The sequence below is a fragment of the Vidua macroura genome, chromosome 3 (genome assembly GCF_024509145.1).
Source record: "Vidua macroura isolate BioBank_ID:100142 chromosome 3, ASM2450914v1, whole genome shotgun sequence".
Classification (NCBI taxonomy): domain Eukaryota; kingdom Metazoa; phylum Chordata; class Aves; order Passeriformes; family Viduidae; genus Vidua; species Vidua macroura.
The window spans coordinates 97,150,637-97,165,355 of NC_071573.1; the positions used below are offsets into that span (position 1 = coordinate 97,150,637).

Here is a 14,719-nt window from a genome sequence, read left to right on the forward strand (position 1 = left end):
TGTCACAAAACTGACTAATAGTGCTTGAGTTCTGGATACCTCAGATATTAATTTTACAAAGTCTTCTTCCCCTGTCCTGGAGATATTTAGACTATAATCCTTCTTTTTTCCTTTTATACGTAGCTTCTTTCATATATTTATGTCCTTCCTCTCTTCACTTAGGGAATCTGTGATAAAATACAACATTCCTAATTCTCATAACATCAAGTAGCTGCCAAACACATTTACAAAAAGAGGAGCTACTTCTCAGTGTCTCCTGAAGACACATCTTGTCTCTTAGCAATGTCAGTTACACCGGGATGGTCTTAATACATTTCTAGCACACCACATTGGGGAGTGAGTTAGAAATGTGTAGCACAGGCAAGCGCTGTACCGCCAGCATAGCAAATTCCTAATCTTTTTTGGAGGTTGGACAAGATTATATATAACTAGTAACCCTATCACTTGAGAATAAAATCATCTTCCTATAATATCAGTTGTAAGAGTATAAAATTTCCTAAGTGGCATATTCATGATCAGTGAGGCAGGAACTGAGTCTAAGAAATTTTCCCTTTGTAATTATGTGATTAAGTCAGTATTTTTGAAGTGTGTGCATAAGGAGGGGCATGAGAGGAGACACAGTTCCACAATTTTTTTTTTATATTAAGACAAAATGTCCTAGAAAATGGAATTTCTGGTTAATATTCAAAGACACAATTGTTCCAATGCTACTGGAACCACTATTATTCTAGTTAATGTCATAATTGAGAATGAAAAAATACAAGGCTTCATTAATGATGCAATGTCAAAATTAGACAAAGTTGTAAACACTGATGCTAACAAAAAAAGGCGGTTTCCTTCACTTTGACTTCAGAGTCAGGGAGGTATTTTCCTTTTGAAAACCCAATTGTACATTGATACTCTAGTAAAGTATCTTGAACAAAGAATACGGAGCACCATTTGATTTAACTTTACTGACTGTTTAGAGAATATAGCTCCCAAATTACATATTTAGCAAGGATTTAAACTTTCCTGTGACTTCTTGTGAACAAGAAAGTTATCCGAGCCATTTTTACTTTTTAGGGGGACCTTCTTTTCTTGAAAGCATAGAATGTAAAGATATGCAGAATCAATGTCAGTAAATAATAAATATTCTTTTACTCTTTATGTAAAAGGGCAGTAAAGCAAAAAATATGAGTGGAGAGTCTGTACCCAATCATGGAAATATGCTATACTTGGCACTTTTGACATATTTTGCCTAGAGTTTCTAAAAGCAAAAGCTCATCTCAAAACAATGACTGAACTGTGGTTGCTGCAAGTATAGTCATTTAGGGGCAAAATATCTGATTTTATCAAAAGTGAGCACTTAAAGAAAATAATCTAGTGGACAACAAGGAAATTATTTTTTATTGACATAGAAGCATAGTTATTATGACTCATAAGTACATGACTTTGTTCTTCATTAGGTGTAATAAATACATTTTAAGTTCTACCTCTTTATGCCTCTTTCACTTACAAGTCAAGGACAAGTAAAAATATTTCACATACCCTTCAAGTCAGGAGGAAAAAAAAAGAAATCATGCTCCCAGAGAGTGACAAGGCTAGATTGTTTCTACTTCTGAATGAGCTTTCCTACTTGTATGATTCAGGAAAAAACAACCCATACAAATTTACATATCCACACACATGGGAAATAAATATTCAGATCCAAGCATGATGCTGTGGGATTTTATAGAAGTAGTTAAAAATACTGTCTTTGAAATGAAAAAAAAAAAAAAAAAAAAAAACAACAAACAAACAAACAAAAAAAAAAACCAAAAAAAACCAAAAACAAACAAACAAACAAAAACCAGAACAACAAAACAGCAACAACAAAACCAAATCAAATGTAAAAACTTCCCCATATGAGAGGATTTTTTGAGTTTTGATTAAGACTTCTGGTATATCAATTGAAGGCATCTCTCAACCAGAGTAGTAAAAATCTCCAAGCATTATTACAACAGCACTCTTCTCAAACATACAGAGAGGCTTAAACTTTCTTTGAACCTTGACCCCAGAGACAACCCATTGTTACAGCTGAATGCACACACCCATTTCCCACACAGAATTCTTAGGACTCAGAAGAAATTATCAAAAAGCTTTACATATTACATTATTTTGCTAAGTTTTATCCCCTCATGAAAAAAGATAAGCAAACCAGCATCTCATTTGTATTTCCAAACATAGAGCAAGATTGCTGCCATCTGTGACTTTCAGGCAGTGATATTAACTATCAAGTAGTTAAGTAAAAAATAAACAAGAGTCTCAATGTCTCAATAACATAACAGGGGATGACAACTGGATACCATGGAAAGATTTTCACTGCATTTGAAAAAAGAAATTTATATTCCCCAAACTTCCTATATAAAAGGCAGATTCTTAACAAAAATCAAAGATCAGGACAGCTGTGAAAAAGTGTACTTCTATTTGAACCTACAACATCCTTTTTTCACACCTCAGTTATTGTAACTCTTTGCAAATATGCAAGAGTAAAAGAAAACTCAGTATCTTTCTCAATATAAAGGAGGAAATGTCACCCTATTCCATTAGCTCATCCAGTGAGCTAGGAAATGGAAAACATATGTAATTCCATTTCTCTTCAATGCCACATTTTATCATTTCTTTAAGCAACTTGGAAAAACAGCTATTAACAATGCACACATCTCACATTTCTCCAATCTCCTAGTTTCAACAATGTTCAAGTCTTGACAGAAGTGCTGGGCCCAGACACAAGGGATGGGCACAATACTTAGAACTGTTCCTAAAAGCATCATCTCATTTGACTTGTAGTTCAATGAGAAAATGAGTTGAGTCTTTTTAAAACAACAAAGAAATGCAATACATTAAGAGTTGTAAAGGTTTTGATTGCTTAATTTGGCTGCATTGCTACTTGAAATAAGTCATCTGCTGAAGTCACTATCCCTTATTACAGAACCCCACACTGTGTGCTTTCAGTTCTATACATTGCCATTTAGAGTCAGTAATCACCATTTGAGAATGAGAACTTGTTTTCTGCAGAATGTTAATGGATGGTAATTCTAACATAAGATGCATGAAGAACAAACAACAGAGCTTAATATTAAGAAATCAGATAAACTAAATCTAGAACACAAATAATCTGGAATAGAACACATTCATATGATTTATTAGGTCCAATAAAGGAAATTGGAAATCTCATACAAAGGCTCTCAATCAAAATGCCCACAATAATTTCAATGGAAAAATCTACTTAACTTACCTTCTATCATTGGTTTTAAAAAATCACCTAAGATTTGTGAAAGAAATTCAAATTTTAGCAGTTTTATTTAAATCCAAAAGAATTAGGAGAACTAAACAATCCTGGAATCCTCTCCCTAGTTCAACCAGAAGGCTGAACAGCAGGAACACACATCTCTACAACTGTTCACAGATGTACAAAGCCTGAAACTCACTCCTTAATTGTTATACTCTTGGACTGCTTTTCCATGCAAGAACAGACTAATATTGACTAGACAAAATAATATTTACTTAATTGACACCACAAATTTCTTGTCAGAGAGAAGAATCACCCTCTTCTCCAAGTGATGCAAGTGGATTTTTCAAGCCTCATGACAGAAAATCTTCACACCTGCCTCACTCAGGAATTGCACAGAGATTCTTAATCTCAATAGTTGTGCACTTATGGTAAGGTTAGACAGGGAGCATTCCTACTGAGGAAATATTTAAATAAAAAGCTGTAGCTCTCTATGGGCATACCTGCATTTCACATATGAAAAATAACATTATATACAAACTTCATCTGCAGTTTTAAGTAAAGCTTGATGCCAGCATATTTTGAAAGACATTTACTTGCACTTTCAAAAGCAAACATCAATAAAACTTATGCTTAAAGTAACAGGAATATATTTTATTTGCCATGCTTTGCATTCGTCAGCCAAGCATAAGGTTCATTTTGCTGCTTTTCTTAATATGAATGCAGAAGTTGACTTCTAACCAAGGTAACCTAAGGATATGACAAAAATGAAGTATGGATAAAAGAGCTGCAGATTTTTTTAGAAATCTGTGTTGATAATTCCAACTGAGAGTGTCTGCACGTAGCTAGAGGGTCAAACTTTACACATTGAAAAATACCAAAGCACTTGTACAAGTTGAGCATATTTAAAAAGGACTTACTTTTATTGTAGCAGGTTGCAAGTACACCTTTATCAGCAGGACTTGTACTAATGTGCCAAATTTCACCCACTTGATGAAGGAGAACATTTTTGTTTATAATGTTATTTTCATCATCAAAATCTATGATGTGAATCTGCAAATACAATAAAATAGAACATTAGGGTTTCAAATGTTTTCCTGTGGGTCTTAATTATACTCAATGACTACATGGAACAATTTAATGGGATTTTTATAACCAATATCGACTTTAATTAATTGTTATACTAACAATTTACTATATCATTGATTTCATGCAGGATTAACTTTTCTAGGAAAACACAAGCAATTTCCCTGTTTGAGGAAATGCCATGCTTATTCTCAATTTTCAACTTGAAGGTGATTTCTCATTTTATGGCTAATAGTAAATAAGCTACACATCACAATCCAACACTTCTTATAGCAATAAACAAAAATAGCAACATTACAATCCTTAGTCTAGATGTCTGCAACAATTCTGTATCCAAATCATATAATTCAAATCATCTACAAAGAAATAAGGAGAGGGAAAGGACTCTTCTTTGAAGCAAGTACTTTACACTCAGTAAGAAACTTTGACAGTTCACTTTAGCAGTCACATATCACTACGAAAATACAAATCTACTCTTTTCATACTATATGGAAACAAAGTACTGAAATATGAAGAAAAACAATAATATTTAAATATTTAAAATTTAAATAATAAATATTTTAAAAGTCAGAACTAAGTTTGCTTTTTATTATTTTCATTTTTGTTTGTTGCAGGTTTCTTTGCTATGTGTTTTTTTTTTTTTTTTAATAGGTCTATCATTTTTCCTGCCCTTTTTTTAGTCAGCTGTTTTTCTATAGTTGCTGCAGAAGTACAAGGAATTTAGGAAGATTTTAGCCTGGCATAATGTACAGAAGGAACTTTATTCATGGTACTAATTCCCCTAAGCTCAACAGTGGACAAATAAATTTAGAACACTCAAATTTTGAGGAACTGTATCCTCATTAAAAATTAGTTTTCAAAGTTGGGTGTAGAATGAAGAGGGAAAAAAAAGGCCAAGAGTTTCCCTATCATCATGACTGAATCCAGTTAACTAAATTAACTACTGAATCATTGCAAAAATCTTAGCTATACAGAAATACAGATTTTCTTAAAATACAGAAACTGCAATATAGGTCTCATCTTCATTTTAACACTATTATTTTTAAGGGGATGGGTTTACACATTACCTTTTATTTTATTGCCCAAACAGTCATCAGAAACTCCTTCTTCAAATATAATCCTGCACCTCATCACCTATATTATTCTTCCATTTTTTCATCCCAGACATAGAACTGCCTCTGCAGTTGATTAGCAAGTTGTCTTTTTAGACTTCATTTACTGCCTTGAACCTAGGAATCTATTCAAGAATCTGAACATTTTCCATCTACCCCAACAACTGCATATCCGTCTTAGAGTGACAAAATAGATCAGTTTAACCTCATACCTTGTTTTTGTTTGGAGTCTCCTTTGGCAACTCAGGCCAAGTTTCTCACCCAAGAAAGTGAACCATAAATGTAAACCCCATTTACTACAGTCACACACATCTCTTCCCACACTAACCAGGTTGAAAATCACTCAGCATATAAAGGAGTGCTCTTTACCCCACCTGAAGCCCTTTGAAGGCACAGATAACCAATCTCTCTCTGCTGTTATGTTTCCAATTCAGCTGACAACATGGACAGCTGTAAACTGGTGGAACACACAGATAGCTCAGGAAAGGCCTAGACTGAGATTTTGGGAAATATGAAATTTAATTCTTATGCAGCAGTATTGCTTACATCTTGTGAGTTGAAAAATTACATCTTTCACAGCTATGCCAATCAACACTACCTACCAGAATAAGTTGATCAGCATAACAGAAAGAACTGCAGAATGTCCCCCAATGTTTTTTTGCTAAGAATCTTCCTATTGATTTGAATACATGATATATGGAATATTCACTTCACTAAATACTAAGGACAACAGAAATGTCATAGAAAGTATTCTAATGCCAAATACTGTACACCACCACGTTCACCATTAAACCATGTCCTCAAGTGCCATATTCACACTCTTTTGAGCTCTTCCAGGGATGATGACTCCACTACTTCCATGGGCAGCCTTTTCCAACGCTTTACAACCCTTTCCATGAAAACATTTTTCCTAATATCCAGCTTGAACTTCTCCTGGTGTAACTTAAGGTTATTTCTTCTCACCTGTCCTGTCTCCTGGCTGGCAGAAGAGACCGACCCCCACCTGGCACAACCTTCTTTCAGGTAGCTGTAGACAGTGATAACACACCCCCCATGCCTCCCCCAGTCTCCTTTTCTCCAGAATAAACAGCCCCAGCTCCCTCAGCTGCTCCTCATAACAGTTGTGCTCCAGACCCATCACCACCTCCATCACTCTTCTCTGGACCTACTACAGCACCTCAAAGTCTTCACTGCAGTGAGGAACCCAGAACTGACACAAGGTTTGAGGTGCTGTATACAGCAGATGCAATGCACTATATAAATAATGAAAATAAGTATTTTAAGTTCTAAAACACCAGACTGAAAATAACTTGAAGAGTTCTGAGAATGAGATGAGGAAAGAATAAATTACATACTTGGATATTTCCAATGCATACAATAAACACAAAGTTTAGCAACAATGAAAGTACTGAGGACAAAAGTTCCAAAACTACACCATACAGAACACAGTGCTACTAATTAAGCCATCTGCAGCATGGACCAAATGCCAGGTACTATACATTATTAATATGTCAAATATTAGCATAAGGTAAAATCTTATAAAAACTTTCCTTTCCTTTGAAATACTAGTATTAATAGGAAATTATTTTCACCTAAAATATATTCTCCTATGAATACCTAAAATTGCTTTATACAGCAATACACCTCAATGAGGCAAAAGTTATCAGGCCAGCTGTAAAATTATTGCTCTTTCATTTGCACTACACCTGCCCATGACCAGAAGGGAAGAAATAATCTGCACATGATAAAACCTCTTGCTGTGCAGGACTTAGTAAAGTATTAAGTGTTGCAAGAAAGCTCATAAGTTTGGTCAGGTAACTAAAAAAGTTTTTAAGCAAATATAGAGAACCTAGTGCTGAATTAAGTTATAATGAGCTGAGCCTAGGGCACTTCTTGGGGACTGAGGAACTAGCTGAGAAGAAATGATGGCCTGAGGCACAGCTAAAGGCCAATAACCTCCAAATATTTGTGAATACACTAGAAATTCTCCTGCATTTCTATTGTTAATGTTATTCACTAGAGAAAGAAAAGCATACAAAAAGTTGAAACATATGCAAACATTTCCAAAATACATAGCATATACCCAATAAACTTACCAAAATCAGAAAATTTAAATTATTAAAGATCTGTTGGCTATCAACTGGTGAGAACCACTCTTCAACAACAATTTTGTATCAGGATTTAATGAGTTGAACAAGTTGTAAAATCATCACAGAAATCACAGTAAAAGAAAAAAAAAATTATACCAAATATTTGAAGAGCAAGAGACAGCACAATCAAAAATATAATTGTGTGCATTGAACTTCTAATTTTAACTAAGTGCATCTGCCACTTCTTTTGTTACTCTTTGCCCAAATATTACTTGAAATATAAATAAACTGCATACTCCATCCCCCTTATGCCTTGGAATAACTTTTCTTGAGTCTTATCCAATATTATCATTGAGTAATGAACTCAAAACCTCACTGGGAATGGACAGCTTATGTGTCCAAAGCTATGGTTCCAAGTGATTTTGTGCAGCCCATTACAGGCCATTTTCAAAAGAGTTGGTCACTCCATTCACTGCCAGGGACTTCTGTGGTGGGTGCTAGCCTTAGCTAACAGACTCCCACCCAGACACCTGCTCTCCCCAGGAAAGACAGGGGGAGAAAGCAGGAAGAATAGGAATGAGATCGTTTATGTGCCAATCTACAGACAGGGAGGTCACTTACTAACTAATATTCTGGGCAAAACAGACTTGGGTGAATGAATTAGTCCATTGGCAGTTAAAATAAACAAGTACCTTCTCTCCCCTACTTTCCAGGCTGAACTTCAACCCAGACTCTGATCCTTTCAAATGGGGCAGAGGGATGTGGAGCAGTAGTGGTTATGGGTGTTTTCTCTGTGATGCTCTTTGCATCTCACTCTGTTCCTCTGCTTCAGCACAGGGCCTTCATGGGAAACTGACTCACCTGTGTCCTGAAGTGGATTCACTGGAACCAGCCATGTCTGGCACAGGCAACCCTTGGCCTCTTCTCAGAGGCCACCACTGCAGCTCTCCTGCTACCCAAGACTTGCCACCTGCACTCAGTACAACCTGCTAACCCTTTCAGCCTCACGAACTTGTTTCAGTATGATTTCTACTGAAATTCAGTCACAAAAATTAAATTTGCTGTATAATTACAACTCATACACTTAACCTCAGAAGAAACAGCCCAACAGAAACTGAGCCGTGAAAGTCACTCAAATTTTAGTTTGAATTGTTTGAATGACCAGAAAGGACATGATTTCCAGTAAGCAAAGGACTGATTTCCAGTAATGAATATTGAAAAATCCAGTTTATGAAGCATCACGTACACTGAACTGTGCATGTATCAGGAGTCCCATTAGAAGCAATTAAGGCTTAAAGACTTTTGTTTTACTTTGCATCTCTTCAGGGATTTAAAGATAGCTCCAGAGCATCTATAGATTCTAATTAACAAAAATATGGCAGCTTCTTTACTAAACCAATCTGATTTAGTCACACAATTTAGAAGAGCAATATAATTTTCAGAAAATACAAACAGCTTCCATTCACCTCTATTTCCTACCAATATCTTTACATTCTACCCACAGAAGCCTTCAACGTTGACTATCAATGCTCATACTCAATAGGGGGAGAAAGGAAGAGGGATGATATTGAAACAATGTTACAAAAAGTGGTAAAAATTACAACTGACATTTGACGGAAAAATTACCTGATTATCATATCTGAGAGACTGTGTTCCAACCAAAAATCTTATTGCATCTGTTTCTGCTGTCTGAGGCGTTAAAGCTCGTGCCTAGGAAAAAAGAAAGCCATTAGAAAAGTACAATTAATAAAATCCATTAATTTCAGTAAAAATCTTGAAACTTATGTATCAATTCTCATTTTAAGCATTACATTCTTACAAATGGCAGACTTTCTTGGCCTTTATGCCCATTTTGCTTAATACATTTTTGTGCAATTTCTCATACTTGTGAGGCTTGAGGAATACAGGTGCTAAATACATTACCCGATCTCCATTATAACAGGGATAACATTAAATGCAGCATCTCTCCAAAACTAATTTTCCTTTATCATCTGAAAAAACTCCATAGAACAGTGGACAATTTTTAACTATTGTTAAAAAACAGTACGATATCCAAGGAAGAAGCTGTTTTTATAAGAGCTTTCACACCACTCAGGTAGAGTAAGCCTGTGTACAAATTAATTTTTTTCTCATCATTAACCACCAAGTTAGAAGCAAATTAAAAAATCAAGCCTCCTCTTTTCTGCTGCAGCCCATTAGAGATAAGAATTGTCTGAATGATGGGAGGAGTAATTTGTTATTTTATCTTTAAAACTTTTGTCATACTGTTATTTCTTTGTTATATTATGTTAATGGCATTGCTAGAGTCTCTGCCTTGCCCCTTCAACTTATACCAACCACAGTCTTGGAAGAAGCAAAACCAAGCAGTTAAGGGCCATGGGAGACACTAATAAATAAGGCACAGCTTGAACTAAAACCACAATCACTAGTTTCAACTAGTCAGTAGTAGAGACTCTTAGATAATTTTGAGTAAATGGAAGGTAAACTAATACTCAAAGGCATTTTTAGCAACTATATATCTGAGGAATATCTGCTGTTTCTCCATGCAAAAGATACCTTAATAATATTGTTTAATATGAATTTTTAATCTAAAAATAAATCTTGTAATTCACATCCCATTTGGCATAGTTCAGATCTCTCCAGACACTAAGGCAAGTATTTCAAGCAAATGCTGATGAAGGATTCAGGTGACTGCTGAATGGCCCTTCTTACTGCCATCCTGCTGTGCAGCCTGTTACCCTTGGATTAAGGAAGACTTCAATATCATTCTACTTGAAACTTATTTTCAAATTGATATCTAAAAGCTTGGAAGGGAATACCTGGAATATATTAGATCCCAATACCCAAGTTTAGAGCTATTTAATTCTAGAAAAGCAACTTAAAGATATTTGTCTTTTCTGAAATAAAGCAAAGCCATGCAAGGCATTGTCCAACAATAGCAATAAGGAAAAACTCATTTTTCAGAATCATCTCTGGACTTGTATAGAGCAGATACTTCCTTCCTGGTATCTGAAATGTATAATTTAAACTGTGTAATATTTTGTGTAAGATGAAGCATAAAAAGTTTAAAAATGCAACAAGCTCATAAGTAACAAACTAATAGCCTATATCTACATATATAATATCTAGATAGTGAGGGAAAAAAAAACTAGAGAACATAATGAGTAGTTTGTGTTCAAAATACTCATGCAGATCAAAGATCAGTGTGAATCCATACCAATATGCTTTACTTTCTTATTTATGCAGCACTCATCTACAAGTCTAGAGTGCTCCTGATTGACAGACAACTTTAGTCCATCAAGATTATTGCAGAAAACCTTTTGTCTTTTACAGAATTTATATTTGCAGATCTTTGCAAACATTTCTTTTCATTTAAAATACCTGCTTTGATTTATTTTGAGAAAACGCTAGAAATGAGCCAACAGCTATGCATCTCCTTCAATCAAAGAAGCTTCTGTTGTTTTTATACATCAAAGAGAAGTAGAGACCTCCAGGATCTTTAATAAAATAAAGAAATAAAAGAGGTTTCCAGCCCTGTCAAAGCTTTTCAAGTAGATCTGGTCAGGCTGCTTTCAAAAATGCATAAAGTTGGACACAAAGTGCCCAAAATAAAATTATGTAAATACATAGTAACATTTATATCATCAGCTTCTCTAGCTCTTCTTAAAATAATTTTCCATTTTTCAGAAAGAAAAAAAAAAAAAGGGCATGAGAAAAAAAAATATTTAGACACATTTCACTAGAAGAAACATTATTGTTTATTCCCTGACAAAAAAAATCCCTGCAACATCCATACATCAGATACAAAATTCAAACACATCAAGCCTTCATAAATTCAGAAGACTCCGATTCATAATATCAATATCAGCACAATCGACTTCCATGTGTCTCCTGCACAAAAATATGTGTGATTTTGTCTACTCTGAGTTACTTTGAGACAAAAAGAAGTTCTTTCGACAGATGAAGACACCAAGTAATCCTTGTAATGAACAATACTGCTGAATCTGGAGTCCTGTCAAGATCAAGGAAAGTGCCTTTAACTCTGTCATCTTGCCAGAGCAGGTTGCAAATAGAACCTTTCATAAAGCATCCTGCCTTATGACTGCAGCTCATAGATAGAAAATAAGCAAAAAAGTGTAGTAAAATGAATATTGATTAATCTAAACCAGTGGAAATTATTATTTTTATAAGTCTGCACCCACAGAACACAGAACTGTATATAGCCCAAAAAGAGTTTACTACCAGGCTTATGTGGAAAGGGACTTTCCACAAGGGCACATAGTGATGGGACAAGGGACAATGGCCTTAAGTTGGAGGAAGGCAGGTTTAGATTGGATACTAAAAAAAAAAAAATCTTTACAGTGAGAATGCTAAGGCACTGAACAGGTTGCTCAGAGAGGCTGTGGACTCCCCATCCCTGGAGTTCAAGACCCAGCTGGATGGAGCTCTGAATAACCTGGTCCAGTGGAAAGTGTCCCTGTCCATGGCCGAGAGAGGTTGGAACTGGAGGATCTTTAAGGTCTGTTCCAACCCAAACCATTTTAGGATTCTATCCAAGGTATTAAAGTATTACTTACTAAAAAAACTGGCATAATGCTTAGCAAATAACCAGAATACACATCTGAAAGATACAAGCAGCAAGTTAACAGTAATCCTTACACATGCTCTCAACATCCTATCTAACTGATAGTGCTAGACAATGCAACAATCTATGCAATTACATCATTTCATTTTTAAAGAAGGTCTAACTCTAGGAAAAAAATATTAGCAAGCAAAGTTTAAAACATTGTGAACCACAAAGAATTTTTGTCTACATGTCCAAATTTCAGATTTATCTTTAAAGCAAGAGTTATACAAAACAGGACAACTGAACTGCAAATCTACTACAGTAAATACACATGTAAAGGACATTTAAAACCCTAGGACACAAGCATGACAGACAGCTGTATCAAGACAAAATAAAAGAAACAACAATCATTGTAGCAGAACGCAGGTAAGACTAATTGGAGACTGGGCATCATGTCTATGCCTACACTATGCTCAGTGTGATGCTGGGCACAGATCACCTTCTACCTTGCCCTTGACAATTTAGGCCACTTGCAGAAAAATAAAAACCTTGGATAAAAAGAAATAGAATAGAGACTATTGTACTTGACAACACCAAGAGATGATCCAGAAGAACACAATGACAAAAGGGGTAAAGAAGGTTGGTTTAAACTAAGTGCATTATGGAACTGCAATGCACTGATTCTCTACACTTTGTTCATACTTTCTTCTGAAAAACTTTCACTCCTCAACATCTTTTGAAACACCAGCCAAATGCACAAAGTTGTAGTTTGGTTTCTTGTTTGTTTGTTTTGTTAATTTGACTGTTACTATTTAGGGCATTAATAGACAAACAAAAAAGTACTTGCTCAACACATGTTGTTGTGCCAATGCATTGCACTGGTTTGGTATTAACAAACAAGAAAACAAACAGATCTCAACATTTGAATATTTGTATTACATTTAATACAAACAAAAAATATTCATCAAACCAGGCATCATTTGAAATTCATACAATCAATCTGTACTACCAAATTGTGAACTTACAATGCAAAATGTAAGGATACATTATTTGGCTTGCAATCCCTAAATCTGAATTTAAAGTTATTTGACCATCTGCTTATGCTGAAAACCAGGACTAGTGTACTGCTACTTGGGGTGAGGAGCTGGATTTGCTGATGCCTCATTCTGAAAGCAGAATACAAATTCTCTGCTCCCCTAGACAAGCCCCAGTCCGCTAATGTCATGAATGTTATTTTTGCCTTCTGGCACAATTTCAATTTTCAAGTACAACTTTGATTTTTACTTAGGTAAGACAGCCTTGTTTCTCCCACCACAGTAGGAGGCTCTCACAGTGACTATAATAAGCTGCAGTGACTATCAGTGAAAAGGTGGGCAGCACACATGCCCAGGTTACCTTCAATGCTCTCAGACAGCTGTTTTCCTGAAGTCTTTCACAGCACAAGAATTCCCACTACGAACGTATTTAGTGCATTGACCCTATTCCAAAGCTTGACAGATTCTGTAAACCCTCACAGCGACGAATGCAATCCGCACACAAAGACCTGCACAGCCCAGTCATCCTCAGAAAACTCATTCATTTCTCATGAAGGTAACAATCATCATGTAAAAAGTTCCTTTAAGTTCACCTAACTTTATCTTTATATTGTCATTTTTCTGTACCACACCTAACACTAGGAAGATCCTACTAATTGCTTAAGGAACCTAAAAATACTTTCCAACTATTTTACTTCATGCATTATGAAGATCCTTGGGGGATTAGTTAAGAGAGCTTTGCCACTTAGCTACTTTTGTTCCTCTAGTAACACTTTAAACCACAAAGGCTTAAAATATACAGGATTGGCACTCATGAGGCAAGTAATCTTAGAGAAGAAAGAGAACTGACACAAAAGCTAGGAATTTTAGTAAGACATTATTAGGCAGTTTCTTAAACTGATTCAATTTTCAAAGTAAGTCTTCCAAAGACATTGCTAAAGCTGGACCAAAAGTATTAAAGTACATTCTGCTTAGGCTGCTCTCTCTGAACCCACAGGAGACCACAAAAGCTTCCCCCAGGGAAGAGAACACCACTGTCCATAGGCTCTGCACTCCCATACTGGGAACAGAGCCAGCACAGCCTTCCCTAAGGAGCTCACAAGCAACACACATTTTCCAGGGAAGACCCCTTTTACCACTTCTAGTAAATCTACACCTGGCTTTTACTCCATCACAGGTAAGTCAGCTGAGCTAGTCTCAATACATACTGATGTAGGTAGGTGTACACACATTGGTCACAGGTCTTCCACTTTTCAATCTATTTCAGTTAGTATTTTGCTTTAAGTTTCTTACTCTAAGAAAACACATTTGGCTGTAGGGAAATTAAGTTTCATCTTATTCTTGCAAGCAGGCAAGTCCTAAAAAATCAAGTGTCTGTTCACATTCATAAAACCTGTTAACAACTAACAGACAACACAAAATTGGCCAAGTATCACTTATTCAAGAAGCATAATGACCACAATGCAGAACACTAACTCTATCAAAGCATCAGCACACTTTTTTCAAGCCTGCTTCAGCCAGACCCTATCTCAGGGTGCTGCTGGAGCTGCCCATGAGCACTATGGCCCTGTGCTCAGCCA

The 14,719-nt window shown here is 35.7% G+C and overlaps 1 protein-coding gene across 2 annotated transcripts in view; it reads right to left on the minus strand.

Moving 5' to 3' along the window:
* EIPR1 (EARP complex and GARP complex interacting protein 1) overlaps positions 1 to 14,719 on the minus strand; it is a 73,961-nt gene that overhangs the window by 56,162 nt on the left and 3,080 nt on the right. For both annotated transcript variants that reach the window (XM_053972967.1, XM_053972966.1), the window contains exons 2-3: positions 9,165 to 9,248; positions 4,171 to 4,303 (exon numbers count right to left, since the gene is read on the minus strand). In XM_053972967.1, coding sequence (XP_053828942.1) covers positions 4,171 to 4,303; positions 9,165 to 9,248 — 217 coding nt within the window. The remainder of the gene's footprint in view (positions 1 to 4,170; positions 4,304 to 9,164; positions 9,249 to 14,719) is intronic.